General features: G+C 44.1%; 1 protein-coding gene across 1 annotated transcript in view; it reads right to left on the bottom strand.

Annotated features, from left to right (window-relative positions):
• The window catches only part of tmem47 (transmembrane protein 47), a 58,074-nt gene extending 50,115 nt beyond the window's left edge, over positions 1 to 7,959 (bottom strand). The window contains exon 1 of the mRNA XM_041211727.1: positions 7,520 to 7,959. Within this exon, the coding sequence (XP_041067661.1) occupies positions 7,520 to 7,742 (223 nt within the window). The 5' untranslated portion in view covers positions 7,743 to 7,959. The remainder of the gene's footprint in view (positions 1 to 7,519) is intronic.
• Between the last annotated feature and the right edge of the window lie 10,999 nt (positions 7,960 to 18,958).

Below are 18,958 nucleotides of genomic sequence, written 5' to 3'. Positions count from 1 at the left end.
TGCAAAACTCAAGGTTGAACTGCTTGTAACCATCTACAGCCCAAAGCGTAATACCTCCCTTGATCAGCCCAGAATTGCAGATGCCAGTTTTCAGATAACTCGATTCACTCCATGTGATGTCAAAGAATGACTGAGCGCACTAGAACACAAAGTCTATGGGCTCTGACAGCATCCCAGCAGTAGTGTTGAAGACATATAATCCAGAACAAGCTGTACCTCTGGCACAGCTATAGACATATTTTTGAACTATAGGGGAGTCAAGGATTATGGGTAACAGGCAGGGGGCTCTCGGGCAAGATCAGGTCAACCATGATTCTACTGAATGGCGGAGCAGGCTTGAAGAGCTGTATGGCATAGTCCTGCTCCTTTTTCTTATAGCTGTAACACTGGCATCTACCTGACAAAGTGAAAAATTGCCCAATTGTCTTCTGTTCATGAAAAGTGGGATGTATCAAATCCAGCCAATTAACGCCCTCTCAGTCTCCTTCAATCATCGACAGTGCTACCAAGAGGCACCTACACAGCAATAACCTGTTCATCATTGCTCAGTGTGGGTTCCCCCAGGGCCATTCAATTCTTGACCTTCCTTTAGCCTTAGTCCAAACATAGACTAAAAAGTTGAATGAATTTCAGAGGCGAGATGGGAGTGATTGCCTTGGACATCAAGGCAGCATTTAGCGAAGTGTGGCACCAAGAAGCCCTAGTGAAATTGAAGTCAATGAGAATCGGGGGCAAACTCTTCACTGTTTGGTGTCATACCAAGCACAAAAGAAGATGGTTGTGGTTCTTGGAAGAAAATCATCTGAGCTGTTGCTGCAGAAATTCCTCAGGGCAGCAACCTAGGCCCAACCAACTTCAGCTGCTTCATCAGTTATTTTTATCTTACGGTCAGAAGTAGGAATACTTGCTGATAATTGCACAGTATTCAGTTTTTTTCACAACTCCTCAGATAATGAAGCAGTCTGTGCATACATGCATCTAGACAAACATACGAACCTACACAAGACACTTGAATTAGGAGCAGGAGGAGGCCACTTGGCCCCTTGAATCTACTGTGCCATTCAATAAGTTCATGGCTGATGTGATTGTGGCCTCAACTCCACTTTCTCACCTACCCCCAATAACCTTTGACTGCCTTCTTGGTCAAGAATCTATCTACCTCTGGCTTAAAAATATTTAATGACCCTGTCTCCACTGTTCTCTGGGGAAGAAAGTTCCAAAAACTCATGCTCCTTTAAGAGAAAAAAATTATCCGCAACTCTATTTTAAAGGGGAGACCCCTTATTTTTTAAACTGACCCCCCCCCCCCAAGTTCTAGTCTGTTCCACAAGGGGAAACATCCTTTCAGTATTCACTTGTCTAGTCCCCTCGGGATCTTATATGTTTCAATAAGGTCACCTCTCATTCTTCTAAACTCCAACAGATACAGGCCCAACCTGTCCAACCTTTCCTCATAAGATAGCCCCTTCATCCCAGGTATCAGTCGAGTGAACCTTCTTTGAACTGCTTCTAATACGTGTATATCTTTTCTTAAATATGGTGACCAAAACTGTACACAGTACTCCAGATGTGGTCTCACCAACATCCTGTACATCTATAGCAAAAATATCCCTACTTTTATATTATATTCCCCTTGAAATAAATGACAACATTCCATTTGCCTTCCTAATCACTTGCAGTACCTGCATACTAACTATTCGTGATTCATTTGGACTTGGGCAACATTCAAACTTGGGTTGGCAAGTAACATTCTTGCTGTACAAGTGTCAGGCAGTGACCATCTCCAACAAAATAGAATCTGACAATGTCCCCTTGGCATTCAGTGGCATTACTATCACTGAAACCCCCACTATCAACATTCTTGGGGTTTCTATTAACCAGAAACTTAACTGAACCAGCTACATAAATACAGCAGTACAAGGTCAAAGGCTGGGAATTCTATGGTGAGTAGTCTACTTCCTGATTCTTCAAAACTGTTCCATGAATTATAAGACACAAGTTAGGAGTGTGAAGGAATGCTCCCCACCTGCCCGGATGAATGCAGTGTCAACAACATTCAAAAAGCTCAATACCATTCAGAACAAAGCATCCTGCTTGATCGGCAGCCCTTCGACCACATTAAACATTCACTCCCTACACCAGGAGTGTACAGTGTCTGCAGTGTGTACAATCCATATGATGTGCTGCAGAAACTCGCTAAGGCTTCTTCGAAAGCATTTTCCAAATCTCTGACCTCTACGTCCTATAAGAACAAGGACAGTAGGCACTTGGGAACACCACCACCTGCAAGTTCTCTTCAAGTCACATATCATCCTAGCTTGGAAATATATCACTGTTCTTTTATTATCACTGCGTCAAAATTCTAGAACTCCCTACCCAACAATACTGTGGCTATATCTCCAGCACAAGGACAGCAAAGGTTTAAGAAGACAGCTCACCCCCCATCTTCTCAAGGGCAATTAGGGGTGGGCAAAAAATGCTGGCCTAGCCACATTCAGTTAGTAAGTAAAAATGAACCCTTATCAGGATTTGGTGAAGCATCAGCTACAGCTATTAAGCATACTCCTGGTTTTCTGGTAACTATCCACCCAATCTATTTGAACTTTTAAATAGTGCAGGCATCTTTGACTACTGCATAATGAAGGCATCTTGAATAACAGATACTGACTTGCGTTAAGACATATTAAGTGAGTGGAAGCAATTACCACTCAGGTAGGTCACAAGGTTGATGTGAGGAGCCCTGATGCCCATATGGGTGCCATCTACCACACACTGCAGTCTTGTAAAGCCTGTCATTATTCCCCTTTAGCTTATGCCACCTTTCCACAGGAAAACTGATGAGTGTGTTACCCATTGCATACACAGCATCTATCATCTGTTTGACACATCTGTGGATGGCTTGCTGCATTGCATAGTCACATACCCCTGCTATGCCTTGGAATAATCCAAAGGCATAACATCTTACTATGATAACCTTTGTATTTATGGAAAGAGTCCTCTTTGTTCTAGTATTTGTCTGATGGTCATTCTGGAGCATATGGCACAGCTCAGTGATAGCTTCCCTTGTGAAGTGAAGGTGGCAAAGACAGCTCTCCTCTGACATGCCTATTTAAAATTACCAGCATATGTAAGTGCAGGTCCCATGGTGGTGATTGCTGCTGGCATAATTCCTCACATTGCATTCTACTTGCATTTATCATCCCCTTGTGAACTTGTCTTCCTCATTTAGATCATGAGTACAAGAACCCTCAAAGGAATTCCTATCCTCAGCACTTTGTTTCCTGAAAAATGTTTGCAGCAATAACTGGCTGTTTGAAAATATAGTAAAGAAAGTTAAAATCATAAAATGGCACCATGTACAACAAAAGTACAAGTTATGATTAAACTTTGTTAACAGTAACATTTTAGTTTTAAGGGCTGAATCGGCCATACCCGTGGATTAGTCATGCGCCCTTTTTACTTAGTACAGGTGAACACGAGATAAGAGTTCACCAGACAATGCGAATTTCAGCAAGACGCCTCATTAACATTATTCCTTCTTCACAAGGAGGCTGATGCCAACAGCACAACCTCCTTGTCCTTTTTAATCCTGTCTCAAACTAAGATACCTCAAATCGTGATTCATGTTCACTCACAGCGAGGTTTGATGCTGTTAACAGATTCTCAGTTTCAGAGCCCACATCTCCTTGAAGTTATTTTTGCCGTGTCTCTGTTAACCACGAAATATCACCCACTGAAAACTGTGGCACAGCTGCCCCAAACAATGTTCTGTTTAATGCTATCACATCGAGCTGTCACGTGCTTCTCCGTCTTTGCAGATATGTGTACCTGCCGGCAAGGGTTTAAAGATTCAAATGTTTCACAACGCTAACAAAATAGGTTAAGGTGAAAAACCTTGCATGTGTAAAATATTCCCTGCTAAAACAGCCTTGAAATAACCAACTCATGATTTTATTACTTATGTTTTGATGATTGAGCTGTGGAATATATCATTTTCGGAAACCTACATGGATTTCGCAATAAATCAATCTGTAATATTTCTTATTTCAGAAGTACAATCTTAATAATGTGCACTAATCTAATATTAAACATATAAAAATGTTATTTCTGGACATTCTGAAGAGCATCAGTATATACCATATAAAATGTTTGAGCACTGCAGCAATCCCCAGTCAAATGCAAAGTAAAACTATTACAACTGAACAATAGTCCTGAAATTATGCCTTGGAATTCTAACATAAAACTTGTTTGTCCAGACTGCCACTTTCTATTTTAGCTTCAGATCGGCATTGCAATTTCAGGGCCAATGTCTCTAAATGGCTGAACGCAAAAGAAGACTTTCTCCTGCACAGTTATTGTTTTACTGTGATCCCTTGAGAGACCTCCGCGACTGCTAATGTGTGAAAATATTGCAATGATTTGAGTGGCGTGACAACCCTCACTGGAAATTGGGCTAAACGTGCTGAATGATGAGAGAGTGGAAACATCTCTAAATTGTGGAGTAGATTCAAAAACGCATTCCATAGACGAGAGTGTTTAAACCCGGTATACCCGGACTCTTTGTCCACCTTCAATCTCTAAGTGTCATCGTAATACAGATATAGGCAGAAGCGTCAGAATGGACTCTTCATCAATTCTTCTTAAAGTTTCTGGATCCTCTTTGGCGAATTTGCTCCGAATTAAACCAAATACTACAATAGGAAGCGTCGAGATTGTTTCCCAAGACATCATGTGAGAAATGATAGGAAACTGGCGCCTGTTCCTCCACTCAGCTCGGTTCGCTTTAGTTCAGAGACTCCTGGCCCTCCCTTCGCCACTGCAATTTTTTATTCATTTAATAAAAATGCCTGTGCGAGAAGCACCAAGTGGCCAGTGCTAATGCACAATACGAATTAAAAAGGAGTTTCTGAGGAACTTGCCAGTAGGGAGGGAGGAATGGTTAACTGTTTTCCTCTCTGCTGCAGTTTGTCAGTAATTGCTGCTATACACAACCCCGCCAACTGCTTTCCTTTCAATTCCCCGCCCCCCAACACACACACACACCCCATAATTAACTGTTTTAATCTAGGAAGAGTGTATTATCCATTTCTTTATAAATAGGACCCAGGAGCTTGCTAACCGAGCTTTGTGGGACTTTATTATCAGACACAAGGCTTTTTTTCTAAAGCAACAAAGCTATTAAATGGCAAGTATAGCGGGAGCGGCACGCTGCACTGTCAAAACTAAAGCCCACATTGTCTGATGTTTTTAACCCACAGGCAGCCCGGGAAAAGAGCCAAAGAAATCGACATTTGTTTTCCTCAGCAAACCCGGGGGAAGGAAAATCGCAGCTGATAGGATCCTGGGCGACCCTCCATTGTTCACCTGTGACCTCAGGTGAATGGATAGAGGCAAATAATTGTTGATAAAGGCATTTTTAAGCGTCCGTGCAAAGGCGAAATGAAAGCAAGGAAGATAGAGCGGAGCTATATAAGTTGAGACCCATGAATGGGTCCCTGAGAAGGCGATGTGTTTTATAAAGACTTGTTGACAATTCACTATAATGAAGATAAACATGCAGAAACAAACTGTAAACGCATAACTAAATAGAAGCTGCAGTGATGAGTATGGTATCACCCATTATCAATACTCTATACAATTGCTTCTGGCAATCTCGGTCTCACTCTTAGCTTGGATGTCTGTCATCAGTCACTATATTTTCCTTAAACTGCTTTTACCTAGTCGCCCATAAATCCAATTGTCAGAAAGATCCTTTAAGCTGCAGTTATATTTTCACTTCTGTGTTGATAGTTTTCACAGTAAATCCACAAAAGTGACAGAAAAACTTAGAAAAATATCAAGCAGACTGAAGTCTTACAGTGCCAGGCCTCTTTTAGCAGGCCGGCTGACACCAGTTTGAGTTCCTAAAGCAGCATAAATTTGCCCTTGCGTCTTGTTTCTTCCGCTTCTTTTAAATTTATCCATTTCTTCTCAGTATTTCTTTTATCACTTTTCCGCATTTTTCTGTCTCTATTTTTGCTTTTCTTTATTTATATCACCTTCTCCATTTCTATGTTTTTTTTTTCATTTTGTTTTACTCGCTATTTTTTCAGTCCCGGTTACTCACATATTTCTCTCAAGCTGTTTTGAATTTATCTTGCATTTTTCATGCGTTTTGTGTCCTTTATGATTCTGCATTTTTCACAAGTTTTAAATTTCTCCTTCATTTATGTTGTTCTCACATTCTGTATTTTTTCACATTCTGTATTTCCCTCATATTGTGTCTCTTTCAATCTCTATGGTTTTTTTTCCTCAGTCTCTACATCATATGTTATTCACAATCTCAATTTCCTTTCTGCCTTCTTTATTATTTCTGTCAATGTCTCCTCTGTCAGGCTGTATCTAAGGTCAATATTAGTGTTCACTATAAGTGCAGGTGTATAGTTCATAGAGCATTTATGTCAGTGCGATTATCAATCTTTGTCTATGTGTTTGATTTCTGTAGGTCTGTTGTTTTGTTAGACATTTTGTCACACTGGTTGGTATCTTCATTTTCATCTTCATTTCTGTTAATATTTAATATTGCCTACTGTATCCATCCATCACTTTGTTAGCATAGCCCTTTCCAGTTCGCCTGTATTTTTGTTAGTCTAATTTCACAATATCTGAACATCTGTCAGTATATATCACCCTATACGTATTTATTTATCATTATCAGTATATAACACATTCCGACATCTGATTTCTGTCAGGATTTAATATGTGTGCTTCAGCTCATATGTTTCCTCGTGGTTGCATTTTTGTCTGTACACATCATGTTTTAATGCATGTCTGTTCCTATAACAAATCTCTGAATCGTTTTGTCAGAATAAAACATGCTCCAATCTATACGTTAACTTTTCAGTGAAGAACATCTCTGTCAATGTTTTTGCTAGTAAAAAAGTATGTCCCGGTGTATATGACTATGCTTCTGTCAGTGTAGGGTATGTCTTACTGCGTTTGTGTTTGTCAGTATATAACATGTCCCAATGCATATCTGTTTCTGCTTGAATGTATTTGTGTTTCTGTAATGTAAGATGGCTGTATTTCCGCAAAACAAAACCTTTATATTTTCCTCCCTATATGATAATTTCCATTGTAAGTGTTCTTATTGTTGCTGATTCCAAATGTTAATGTTTCTATCTAGTAGTTCTCCCCAGTTGTCTTTCAGTGCTTGGGCACAATTTCTTCCTCGTTGTATAGTTCCCATTCAGTTTAATACTTTATCTGTTGAACACTTTTTAAGTGTCCCTACAAAGCTCTATTTCTTCGTCTTATGTCTGTCTAGCATTCTGCCATTTAACCCCTCACAACACTCAGTTAATCTCTCAAATATCCAAAAATTGTCTGCCTCAGGGCTCTTGTCAAGTTGTTGGTTACCCTGGTCTGTCCGTATGACATTTCCCTATTAACCTATCTGTCCCTACAACATTGTTCCTCCCGGCGCCCTGTCCCGGATACCAGGCACGACCCGTGGGAGGGTTGAGTCTCCCCTTCTTACCGCTGCCCAGAGCCCAGTTGCAGCTCCACTCGCTGTCGGGAACCGAGCCCGGTCGGAAACACCTCTGCCAGAGGGAGAGTGAGAAGTGACTATCGGCAGTGACCCAGGCTGGACTCAGCAAGGCCACCACGTCCAAACAGAGCGAGAGGACCACACACACCAGCCCGGTCAGTTTCAGTGGAGTCACCGCTGCCACTCGGCTCTCCTCCGCTGTAGACATCATCCACTCGAGCGATGGGGCAACACTCGGCAAACTCGCAGCTGACACTGTCCTCTCTGCAGCTGCCAGAGTCTGCACTCACAAACAGCCTTTCGCTATCGCCTCTCCTAATCTCCTTTGCTGTCTATCTCTCTCGCTCTCTCTGCTTCTTTCTCTCAAGATCTCTCTTTCTGCCGTCACCGTGTGAGTCAGCTCCTTAATGGGAAAGCGCAGAACGTCAGCGCCTGTTCCCAGCGATCACCCTCTGGTCCTAACGCCTCCATCCAACAGTAAAACCACAACAACAGAAAAAAAAACTTTTGAACTTTTGTTTTCTGATGCTGCAAAATGATATGCGATCATCTTAAGGAGCTCCGAATGTGCGAATGCAGCAATCGGTCCTTGGGATGTGCACTTTAGAAGCCGTCAGAGTGCAAAACCTGGGTGGGGGGAATTGAGAAAAAAAGTGAAATTGAGCAAATTAACTTCAATCTAGTTTTAAAATATGAGCCTCGAGTAAATTGGCAACAAGGTCGGTTTCTAGTTGGCTAAAAGCCAATGATTGCAATCCTGTACGATGCAATAAATTCACTTTTTTGCATTAATGCCTGAGCGGGTATTTTTTAAGAAGAATGATTTTGGCCAAGATCTACTTTCCTGAAATGTTTATCGTTTTGCAGCAAGCTATCCTGGTTCGCTGTAGCCATTTTTTGTGTGAATCTGAAATTTCATTAAAATGAATGCAGTTTCCAATAAACAAGATTAGTAATTTAATGGGAGGCGTGGTGGAGCGGATAAATGTTACGTTAATTCATTGATGCGCAACTATACTTACAATTATAAACGAAAGAGTTTCCGCTTTCTTTTAGTAATGAGATGTTGCGCGTCCTACTGATGTGCACATGAAAGGCCAATAGTAAAACACCAAGATCATGAGGTAGGTGGGAATGAGAAAGGTCCTGGAGTGCATCTTAATTCATTCATCTAGAATATAGCTACACCTCCACATTCATGTGCAATCATCCCCAAATATGTTCGTGTTTACAAGGAGAGGATAAAATGTTTCTATGAATTAATTCAATTGGGCTGGATTTTGCTGTGCAAATAGCAATGCAGCTAACAGCATTCCCTGCTGTTTATGAGTAAATCGAGCAGTAACTCCCAACAGGCCTACAGGCTGTACTAAACGCAAAAAATCCCTAAGTTGTTGCCCGAGTTGTCCCCACATCTATAAGCTGCACGAGGGTGACATCTTAACTTCAACTCCCACCTCCCTGAAGTCCCTGCACAGATGCATACGAATTAGAAGGCCATTCGGCCCCTCGAGCATGCTCCACCATTTGATAAAACCATGGCTGGTCTGATTGTGGTCTCAACAATACTTTCCTGCCTGCCACGCCCCCTCTCCATATACTTTGATTTCCTTGTAGTATAAGGGTGTTCAGCACAGCAAGGGTTAATGTGCCACTGGAGAACAGTACCACCCACAGAATGATGCAGAGAATCACATAACAGTAGACAGGTGACAGAGTTGTATGGTATGCAGAGACTCCAGTACCAGTTAGCTCCTAGTTTGCGCTGTGCTGTGTATTGTAAGGGGTTGGGCATTGTTTGGTAAAATAGTAAAATATTCATTGTGTTAAGTAGTTCAACAGTAAATATTTATTAACTGTTAGAAGCTAATACATAGATATAATAAAGGTCCAAGCTAGGATCTGTCTCCATGCTTGCTTCTACACACAGCTCTGTCTAACACTTTATTGACTGCTAGGTGCAAGTCATATGTTCTCTTAAATCACTGTGTGGGGGTACTGTACTCAGCCCCACATTAACCATTTATTTGCCAGACCCTTATACTACACTTTGTACATATGCAAATAGTTATGGTTACCAATACACACTTCTGTTCAACTTTACAAGCCTTTCAACCTATTAGTGAAATCTACTGAACAAATCCTTACAGCATGGTGGCAGCTCATGAATGAACCCAGAACTGAAGAAGCTGGTGAAGGACACAGAATCTGAAAAACTAAAGGAGCAGCATCCAGACCTGACTGAAGTGCCGAACTGAAGACGCAGCTGAAGATCGACTGTAAATATGTTGGGTAAAGACTTGGGTGGAGGTTAGTATAAGGGTGTTTGGCAGAGCAAGGGCTAATGTGGAACTGGAAAACAGTACCACCCATAGTATGATGTAGAGTCACATGACAGTAGACAGGAGGCAGAGTTGTTTGGAAAGACTCATGTAGGTGTCAACATGGAGTTAGCTTCTAGTTTGGGCTATACTTTGTATGTATGTAAATAGTTATTTGTTACCAATAAATATTACTGTTCAACCTCACAAGACTCTGAAACTCTAGTGAGACCTACTGAACAAACCCTTAAACACTTTTGACTCCTTTATTCATCAAGAATCTATCTTCCTCTGGCTCAAAAATATTCAATGACCCTGCCTCCACCTTCTGGGGAAGATGGTTCACTGGCTCACAAGCCTCTGAGAGAAAACATTTCTCCTCAGCTCCATCTTAAATGGGAGACTCCTTATTTTTAACCTGTGTCCCTTAGTCCTAGTCACTCCCACAAGAAGAAACATCATTTCTACAACCACCTTGTCATATCCCCTCAGGATCTTATATGTTTCAGTAACATCACCTCTCTTTCTACAAATGCCAATGGATACAGGCTCAACCTGTTCAACCTTTCCTCATAAGATAACCCCCTCATCCATGAAATCAGTCAAGTGCTGGAAATGCTTGATCTTGCCACAGAAAGGTGCCATTCCATTCTAAATAACCTAAGGTCTGTAAATCTTCCACCAAAGACACCTGAGGTCCACCATGAAAGTTGGATGACAGGACAAAATCACAAACAATAAGGTCCTTCATCATGCTGGGCACACCAGCATGGAGACCACCCTTCAAAAATTCAACTTAGTTGGGCAGGTCATGTCATCCTGCATGAATGATTGCAAAATCCCCAAGCAGATGTACTGTGGAGGACTGTCTCAGGGCAAACAACATCAAGATGGTCAGTACAAATGATATAACTACACCCTAAAAAAGAGTCTTACAAATCTTTGCATTCTAGAACACCTGTCTTGCAAAAGCCCTGCAGCCTAAAAGTCCATGTGGAGGCAGACACTGAAATTTGCTTCTAGGACCATTTACACCAAACACGCAACATCCGGCCCACCCAGGGTAAGGTCAGAGGTGGCCCGACTGCAGAAATTCCCTTAGGCATCAACAATGACTATGAACTGTCAGTTCTGTGAAAGTTCATGCCTATTCTCTGTTGGACTCTTGGGTCATGAAACAGCCCACAGAGGATGATGAAATACTCGATCAACAAGAAATCTTATTTTTAAAAATTTATTCATGGAATGGGGGAATCACCCTCAAGGCCAACATTTATACCCCATCCTGCATTGCCCTTTAGAAGGTGGTGGTGAGCTGCCTTCTTGAACTGCTGCTGTTAAGTACGGAGTTCCAGGATTTTGACCCAGAAATGAAGGAATGGTAACATATTTCCAAGTCATGATGGTGTGTGGCTTGGATGGGAACTGGGTGATGTCCCCATGCATCTACTGCCCTTTATCTTCTAGGTGGTGTAGGTCATGGGTTGGGAGAGGAAACATAGAAACTAGGAGTAGGCCATTCGGCCCTTTGAGCCTGCTCCAGCATTCAATGTGATCATGGCTGATCCTCTATCTCAACGCCATATTCCCTCTTTCCCTCTTGATTCCCCTAATATCCCAAAAAATATCAATTTCTTCCTTGAATATATTCAGTGACTTGGCTTCCACAGCCTTCTGTGGTAGAGAATTCCACAGGTTGACAATCTAATGAGTGAAGAAATTTTTCCTCATCTCAGTCCAAAATGGCCTGTATCCTGAGACAGTGGCCCCTGGTTGTAGACTCCAACCAAGGGAAACATCCTCCCTGCATCCAGTCTGCCTAGCCATGTTAGAATTTTGTACGTTTCAATCAGATTCCCCCTCATCCTTCTAAACTCTAGTGAATACAGGCCCAGTCGAACCAATCTCTTCACATACGACAGTCCTGCCATCCCCAGTATCAGCCTTCTGAATCTTCACTGCACTCCCTCTATGGCTAATAGAATGTGATAATTTATTGTGAGGGTAATTGATTACAAAAGTAGGGAGGTTATGCTTCAGTAGTACGGAGCATTGGTGAGATCACATCTGGAGTATTATGTAAATACTGATCTCTTTATTTAAATAAAGATGTAAATGTGTTAGAAGCAGTTCAGAGAAGGTTTACTAAACTAATACCAGGAATGGGTGGATTGTCTTATGAGGAAAGGCTGGGCAGGTTAGGCTGGTATCCACTGGAATTTAGAAGAGTTAGAAGCGACTTGATTGAAACCTTTTAGATACTGAGGGGTCTTGACAGAGTGGATGTGGAGAGGATGTTTCCTCTTGTGGGAGAATCTAGAATATTTAAAAACTCACTATTTAAAAATAAGGGGTCAGTCATTTAAGACAGAGATGAGGAGAATTTTTTTCTCTCAGAGGGTTGTGAGCCTTTGGAACCTTTTTCCTCGAAAGGCAGTGGAAGCAGAATCTTTGCATATTTTTAAGGCAGAGCTGGATAGGTTCTTGATTAACAAGGGGGTGAAAGGTTATCGGGGGTAGGCAAGAATGGGGGTTGAGGTTACATTCTGATCAGCCATGATCTTATTGAATGATGGAGCAGGCTCGAGGGGATGATTAGCCTACTCCTGCTCCTAATTTGTATGTTCGTATGTAAGTTCATATGTAGGCAGAGGTGAGATTGCAGTAAGGCTTTGGCCTGGTGAGATGACAAAAGGCTCAATCAGATAGAAAAGGTAACAGGACTAGTGGAAGTTTAATAGAGGGTAGGCATTAAACAATTTGGCTGGTGAATACATTTCATACATTGGAATCCTGACAAGTTTCATCATACGAAGCTTCAGATGATCATTCAAGTGTACATTGTGTCTGGATAGTATCATCAGTCATGTTACACAGCAGAACAGCTGATGAGAGTCATGTAATAGCGCTGATCTGACAAGGTCTTGGATGCCTACTAACCCCCTGACTTCTGTCTCTTTGTCACAGGGGAAACTTCTTCCACCAGAAACCATGCTGGCATTCTGAGGGGGAGGAAGAAACCACAACCAATGCAACGTCATATCATCCCTCAGCACCAAGCACCATCACAGGTACTGGCATCTTGACAGGGATTAGTACATCGCTCAGGGGTCATGGACACACTGGTGAGGACACTTCACATTTGCATGTGCAGCAGCCAGGGAGTGTCGTGGAGCAGCCTCGGGCAGTTGGAGGGGTGTCTGGAGTGATCAAGAGACTGCTTCCATGTTGGATGATGTGCCTCTGGAGTTGTCCGTAAGGTGGCAAATGCTGGATGTCCAGCAAGAGGCTCTTGAAGATTTGACTGGTATACCAAGAGGGGTTGCATGCTCTTGCCCAGACTGTGGTGCTGTCCATCACCCAGTCTTCAGAGTGCCAAGCTTCCTCCATGGACAGACTGGGACTGTCCTGGAAGGGCAAACTAAGCACATTGCAGATACCCTCCGACTTCCACACCATTGCCCTGGCACTGAACTCAGGGCACAGAGCCAAGGCAACAGGGGAACTGGTAGCTTGGTACCCATCCAGCTGCTGGAACCTCACTCGTTGGCAGGGAGGACCAGGCAGTCCTTGTGGTGGAGGATGAGCAGCAACTGTGACCATCTGGAAGTTCTTCTCCGGGCACTTCTGATAGGTACAGCATCTCCTCCATCCACTCGCCATTGACACAGTCCTCGACCATTGCTGTGGCAACTGAAGAACCTCATGCATCTCAGCAGGAGTCTTCCAAAGTGGTGGGCCATTCAAGGCCGCAGCTGCACAGAGGACGCCTGCCGAGGTCATCCAGGGCAAGGGGGATGGCAGATCAGCTGCTTCTCTCCAGTGCAGTTACAAGCGATGGGGGAGCACTGCATTGGAATACCTATAAATATGTAACTAAATATCCACATAAGTCACAACAAGGGGCAGATGGATGAGTTACTGATTTCTTGCTGTGAGTAATCCTTTAAAGTCTGTAGATAAATGGACATCTCATGCACCCGCATGCTGAAGTTTTAGTTATGTGCTGTGGCTGTGTCAATAGTATCTGGAGGTTGAGGGAAGATTGAAAATTTTGAGGATGGGCAGGAGGAATTGTGTGTCCATGCAACGAAGTGGATTGAGTGTGGAGGTGACAATGACAGGACACACTCATTACACATGGGCAAAGGATCGTCCAGATGGCCCCCAAGCATTTCTGATCCAGTGGTATCACAGACTATAGAAACCTCTAGCGTATTAAGCCATCCCTGGTGTTACGGCCTTCCAGGAAATCATGGCCAGGGCCTTCACATATGAGCGTCTCCATGTTTCCTGGCCTTATCATCGCCCTCATCCAGTAAGGATTGGCCCCTATCTGGCATGGCCTCATCCTCCAGGGAGTCTCCTCTTTGGACTGTGAGGTTATGAAGTACACTGCAAACCACAACCATCAGGGACACACGAGGGGGAGTACTCCAGATCTGCCCAGACATCTGAATCGCATCTTCAGGAGACCGAAGGTCTGTTCCACTATGTCTCTGGTGCTTGCATGGTTCTCATTGTACCTCCTTTCCACCTTAGTTCTGGGCTCCATCACAGGTGTCAATGGCTATCTCTTTAATGAATGCCCCTTGTCACTGATGAGCCGTCAATCCAGGGAATCAGGACCACTGAACAGGTCTGGTATCTCTGAGTTCTGAAGGATGTAGGAGTCGTAACTGCTGCCCAGGTACCTTGTACATACCTGCATGGTCTGCCAATGATGATCACAGACCACTTGGACATTCAGTGAGTGGTAGCCCTTCCTATTAATGAAGGTGCAGGGCTGACCAGACAGATCTTTTGTGGCGACATGATTACAGTCAATGGCTCCCTGCAATTTGCTGCGAGGTTGAGGGAAGATTGAAAATTTTGAGGGTGGGCTCTATCGATTTGACTCTGGACATCCTGTGTGAAGGAGATGTAACTCCCAGCCCCTTGGAACATTGCATCTGTGAAGACCTTTATGCAGTGGTGTGCAGCAGGCTGTGTGGAAGGAGCCTGTTGCAAAGACGTTGAGAGCGATAATCACTTTCAAAGCGACAGGCATCGGGTGCCCCCTAGGCAGTTGGATAAGATCTCCCCTGCGAGCATGTCACAGAGTGATGTTACTGTGACTCTTGAAAGCCTGACTCTGCTCCTGCATTGAGTCTTGGTCAATTGCAGGTAGCTCTATCTCTACCTGTAGACTCTAGGGGCTGCATAAGACTTTCTGTGCCTCCACTGAGGGTCTCTGAGTACCCCTTGACCCTTGGGGTCTGCTGCTCTGTCCCCTTCATGCAGTGCATCCTGGAGCTCCTGTTCTGCCCTTCTCCCTTTCACTCTCCCCCTCCTTCTTCTCCTCCTCCTGCTCCTGCTCCACACTTGAGGCTGTGTCTCCCACAGAGACCACAATGTCCATCTGTCTTAGTGACTTTATAGCCCTGGGAGGTGGGCAGGAGCAAAATCCAGCACTCATCAGAGCACTCCGCAGCAGGGAAAAGGCCTCTACCTTAAATGATATCAGAATACATAGTTTGCTCATTCAAATGTGCACTCCCTGCAGTCACTGATGGACTAACTGCATGGCTGAGACTCTGGTTGAAGCTGCAGTTTTTAAACCTGTCCTAACAAGCTGATCCATGAAAAAATGGATTCCCCATATGGCATGATTCTGACTCTAAAGTTGTTTAATTGCCTTCAGAGCATCTAATAGCACTCAATTGAGAGGTTAATGACCTTAATTACTACTTTAATTAACATTTACCTAATATGGCCCGGTTTCCGACCTTTGACCCCACCCACATAGTATCTTATTCGAATCCAGTGTGATGATGTTGGAAACACCACCCCATGGCATCACACTCGATATTACATTCCCCTATGTGGAAGTCGCTCCTGTTTATGGGGCGTATTACTCAGCCCAAAGAATGGGAAAGAAAGATTAGATTAAGTGAGGAAATAAAGAGCAAGAATGGAAAAGTGAAGAAACAATGAATACTTCAATTTTAAAAATCTCTAACAACAATTTACTATGAGCTAAAATTGTTCCTTTTCTGGGCTGAAGAGATTAATTAACATTGCAGGAACATAGATCTCACCATGAAAACAACCCTTATGCCTTTATATATTAGCTGAGTACAATTCTGGTTACCATATTATAAAAAGATATAGAAGCACTGAAGAGGGTGCAAAAAGATTTTAGAAGGGTGATACCAGAATTGTGAGCATATACATATTAGGAAAGGATGAACACACTGGGGTCACTTTTCTCTTGAAAAGGAAAGGCTGAGAGTGACCGAATAGAGGTACTTAAAATTATGAAGAGTTTTGATAGAGTAGACAGAACAAATGTTTCAACTTGTGAGAGAGAGCAAAACAAGAGGCCACCAATATAAGAAATCAAATAATACTATGTCAGAAGAAAATTCTTGAACCAGAGAGAGGTGAGATTGTTAGACATGCTTCCAGAGGGAATGGTTGAAGTTAATAGTATAGAAACGTTTAAGGGGGGGCTAGGTAAGAATATGAGGAAGAAGGGAATAGGGGGTTATACTGATGGTGTTAGATGAGGAAGGAGACTTTAGTGGAGTATAAACGCAGGGACGGACTGATTGGTCTGAATGGTCTGTTTCTGTGCTGTGTATCCAATGTAGTTCTAACTTTCTACAATGATTGTAATTGAGAATTAATGCACAAATGCAAGAACTTCATGAAACTCACTCTGTTTTTTCTCCTTTAATGTTGTTTACACAGCCATGTCCTTCACCTAATCCCATGTTCTTCAATTCTGCTAAAATGTCACACAGCTCTGTGTTTTGGAACTTCAAAAAAATTTCTTTTGAGATTATGGTCTCTAAACGTTTCCCCACCACAGATATTAGGTTATCTGGCCTGTGGTTGCCATGTTTATCCTTTGTTGCTTTTTTGAACAGGATATGAATAGTTACAATGCTCTGCTCCGCTAGCACCACTCACACATCTGAAGAGCGTTGCGAGATTGTGGCCAGAGCCTCTACAATTTCCACCCTTTCTTTCCTCAGTAACCTAGGATGCATCCCATCTAGACCAAGTGACTTTTCTGCATATTAATTAGTATGTCAAGACACGAACTGACTCCAAAGCAAAGCAAAGTGAGACTTTTTCTTCCAAAGAATCTCACTAATCTTTGCTTGTCTTCAGATTCCAGCTGCATTTACCCTTCCATACCCTTACCATTCCAACTGCAGTGTTGGAATGGAGCCAAACTCCTTTGCAGCAATACTGTGGGGAGAATTTTCCCCATGTCAGCTGGGCCGGTTGGGAAAGGGCATAGGCGGGCGCGGACCTGATTGCTGGCTGCGATCGGGTCTGTGCCGCCATTTTAAGTGGGAGGGCCAATTGCGGCCTGCCCAAAGTACTTCATAACTCCTGTGCATAGGGAGGGGCGGGAGGTGGCGGGTGCGCTCAGCCCACTGGGTACAATGGCGACCCGGCGACCTGTATAATAGAAGGCCTGGCAGGTCCGGAGGGTAGGCTATCTGGGGTGGGCCAGGCCGGAGGGTAGGCCAGCAAGGCAGCATGCCTCTCATTTTTCAGACGAGTGCCTAGCTGCCCTCCTGGAGGAGGTGGCAGCGCGGCGGGAGGTCCATTTCAGAGGCACGGGAGGCAGAGGCCCCCCTACCTGACCAAATGTACGTGAGAGGAGGTGCTGAGAGCATTAGCTCTCATGATGTGGTGCAGTACACATGGCTCCAGTGCTGCAAAAGGTTCAATGATCTCCTGAGCTCAGGAAGGGTGAGTACCATGTTGCCTCAAGTCAGTCAATGCAGCTGTCACTCTTTCCCCCAAACCCCACCCCTCCCCCGCCAACTCTGAGTACAGTAATGTCATTGAATCTCTCACTGCATGGATTCCTCACTGGGTGTGACAGCAGAGATTGCCCATGTCCAGTTCACCCTGACAGGGTTGAGCTAGGATGTGTTCTGCATCCGCAGCATGTGTGACATTGAAACCCAGAGTATAGAGTGGGGGTGAAAGTCAAGGGCCTGCAACTAGGCAGAGTGCTGGAACTGCGAAGTATGTTGAAGTCAGGGTGCTAAAACGCTGGGAGGGGAGCTTCCAGTTGGTGGGGCATCAATCCATCTTTTGGTGTTTGCGTTACACGCACTTGTGCCTCCTTGCTTAGCAAAGTGATACCTTGTGGTGCCACATGTGAAGGAGGCAGCATTTGGGTAATTGGGGAGGGGGGGGGTGAGGTTAGTCAGCCCTGGCTTGTTTGGGTGAGTGTGCAGTAGCTGTGGGGTGCTGAGGAACTGGAGTCCTGCAATGCCCCAGTTTGGCTGGGTTGGCAGGGATGTTATGGGAATTCAGGTGCAGGCTGGACAAATCAATGCTCCTCCCTCCTTTTCAGGAAGAGACTGCGCACAATGCGTCAGAATGAATGTGGAGGCCAGGCCCAGTTGGCCGTTCTTACAGCTTTTGAGCAGCAGACCATGGTCCTTGAGAGGCGCCATGTCCCCAGGTTCACCGGTGGCGGTGAGGCTGGGGTGCCATGGGGAGGTATGTTTGGCAAGCAGTCAGGTGACCGTGTGTGTCACAGAATCCATGGCATTGCTGAATGTTCCGTGATTGAAGTTAGCAACATGGGTTAACCATTGATTATGGAAGGATGAGCGCATACTGATCTGGGGAAGTGACACGCAAGTTGTCATTGCCTGCACTGTAACTAATCAAATGTCCTTTTTCTTCCTTTCAGCATCACCGGAGCAGGGCCGGGAGAAGGAGACAGAGGGCCCCCTCTCACACCTGAAGCCCCTGAGCAAATGCACTCTCCAGCATCACACCATCTCAGCCAGGCCGGCACCAGAACAGATACTAGTACCTTGGTGGAGATTAGATCTTCGGCTAGTGTCCTGGGATACGGTGCTGAGGGCACTTCACATTCACTTGAGGTGTGGGCAGAGACAGAGAGTGCCCAGGGCGCCGGCAGTCGGAGGACTGCTGGGGACCAGGTGCTTAGTTGGTCAGTGGCTGATGATGTGCCTCTGGAGTCGTCTGTGAGGCAGTGAGCGCTGGAAGTGCAGCAGGGCATGTGGGACGATCTGGCAGAGATACATGAGACTATGCATGGAATGGTGCCCAAGCT

This window comes from Carcharodon carcharias, chromosome 18 (assembly GCF_017639515.1).
Source record: "Carcharodon carcharias isolate sCarCar2 chromosome 18, sCarCar2.pri, whole genome shotgun sequence".
In the NCBI taxonomy this organism is placed as follows: domain Eukaryota; kingdom Metazoa; phylum Chordata; class Chondrichthyes; order Lamniformes; family Lamnidae; genus Carcharodon; species Carcharodon carcharias.
The sequence above is the reverse complement of the archived record's forward strand: the minus strand, read 5'-3'. Positions and strand labels throughout refer to the sequence as shown.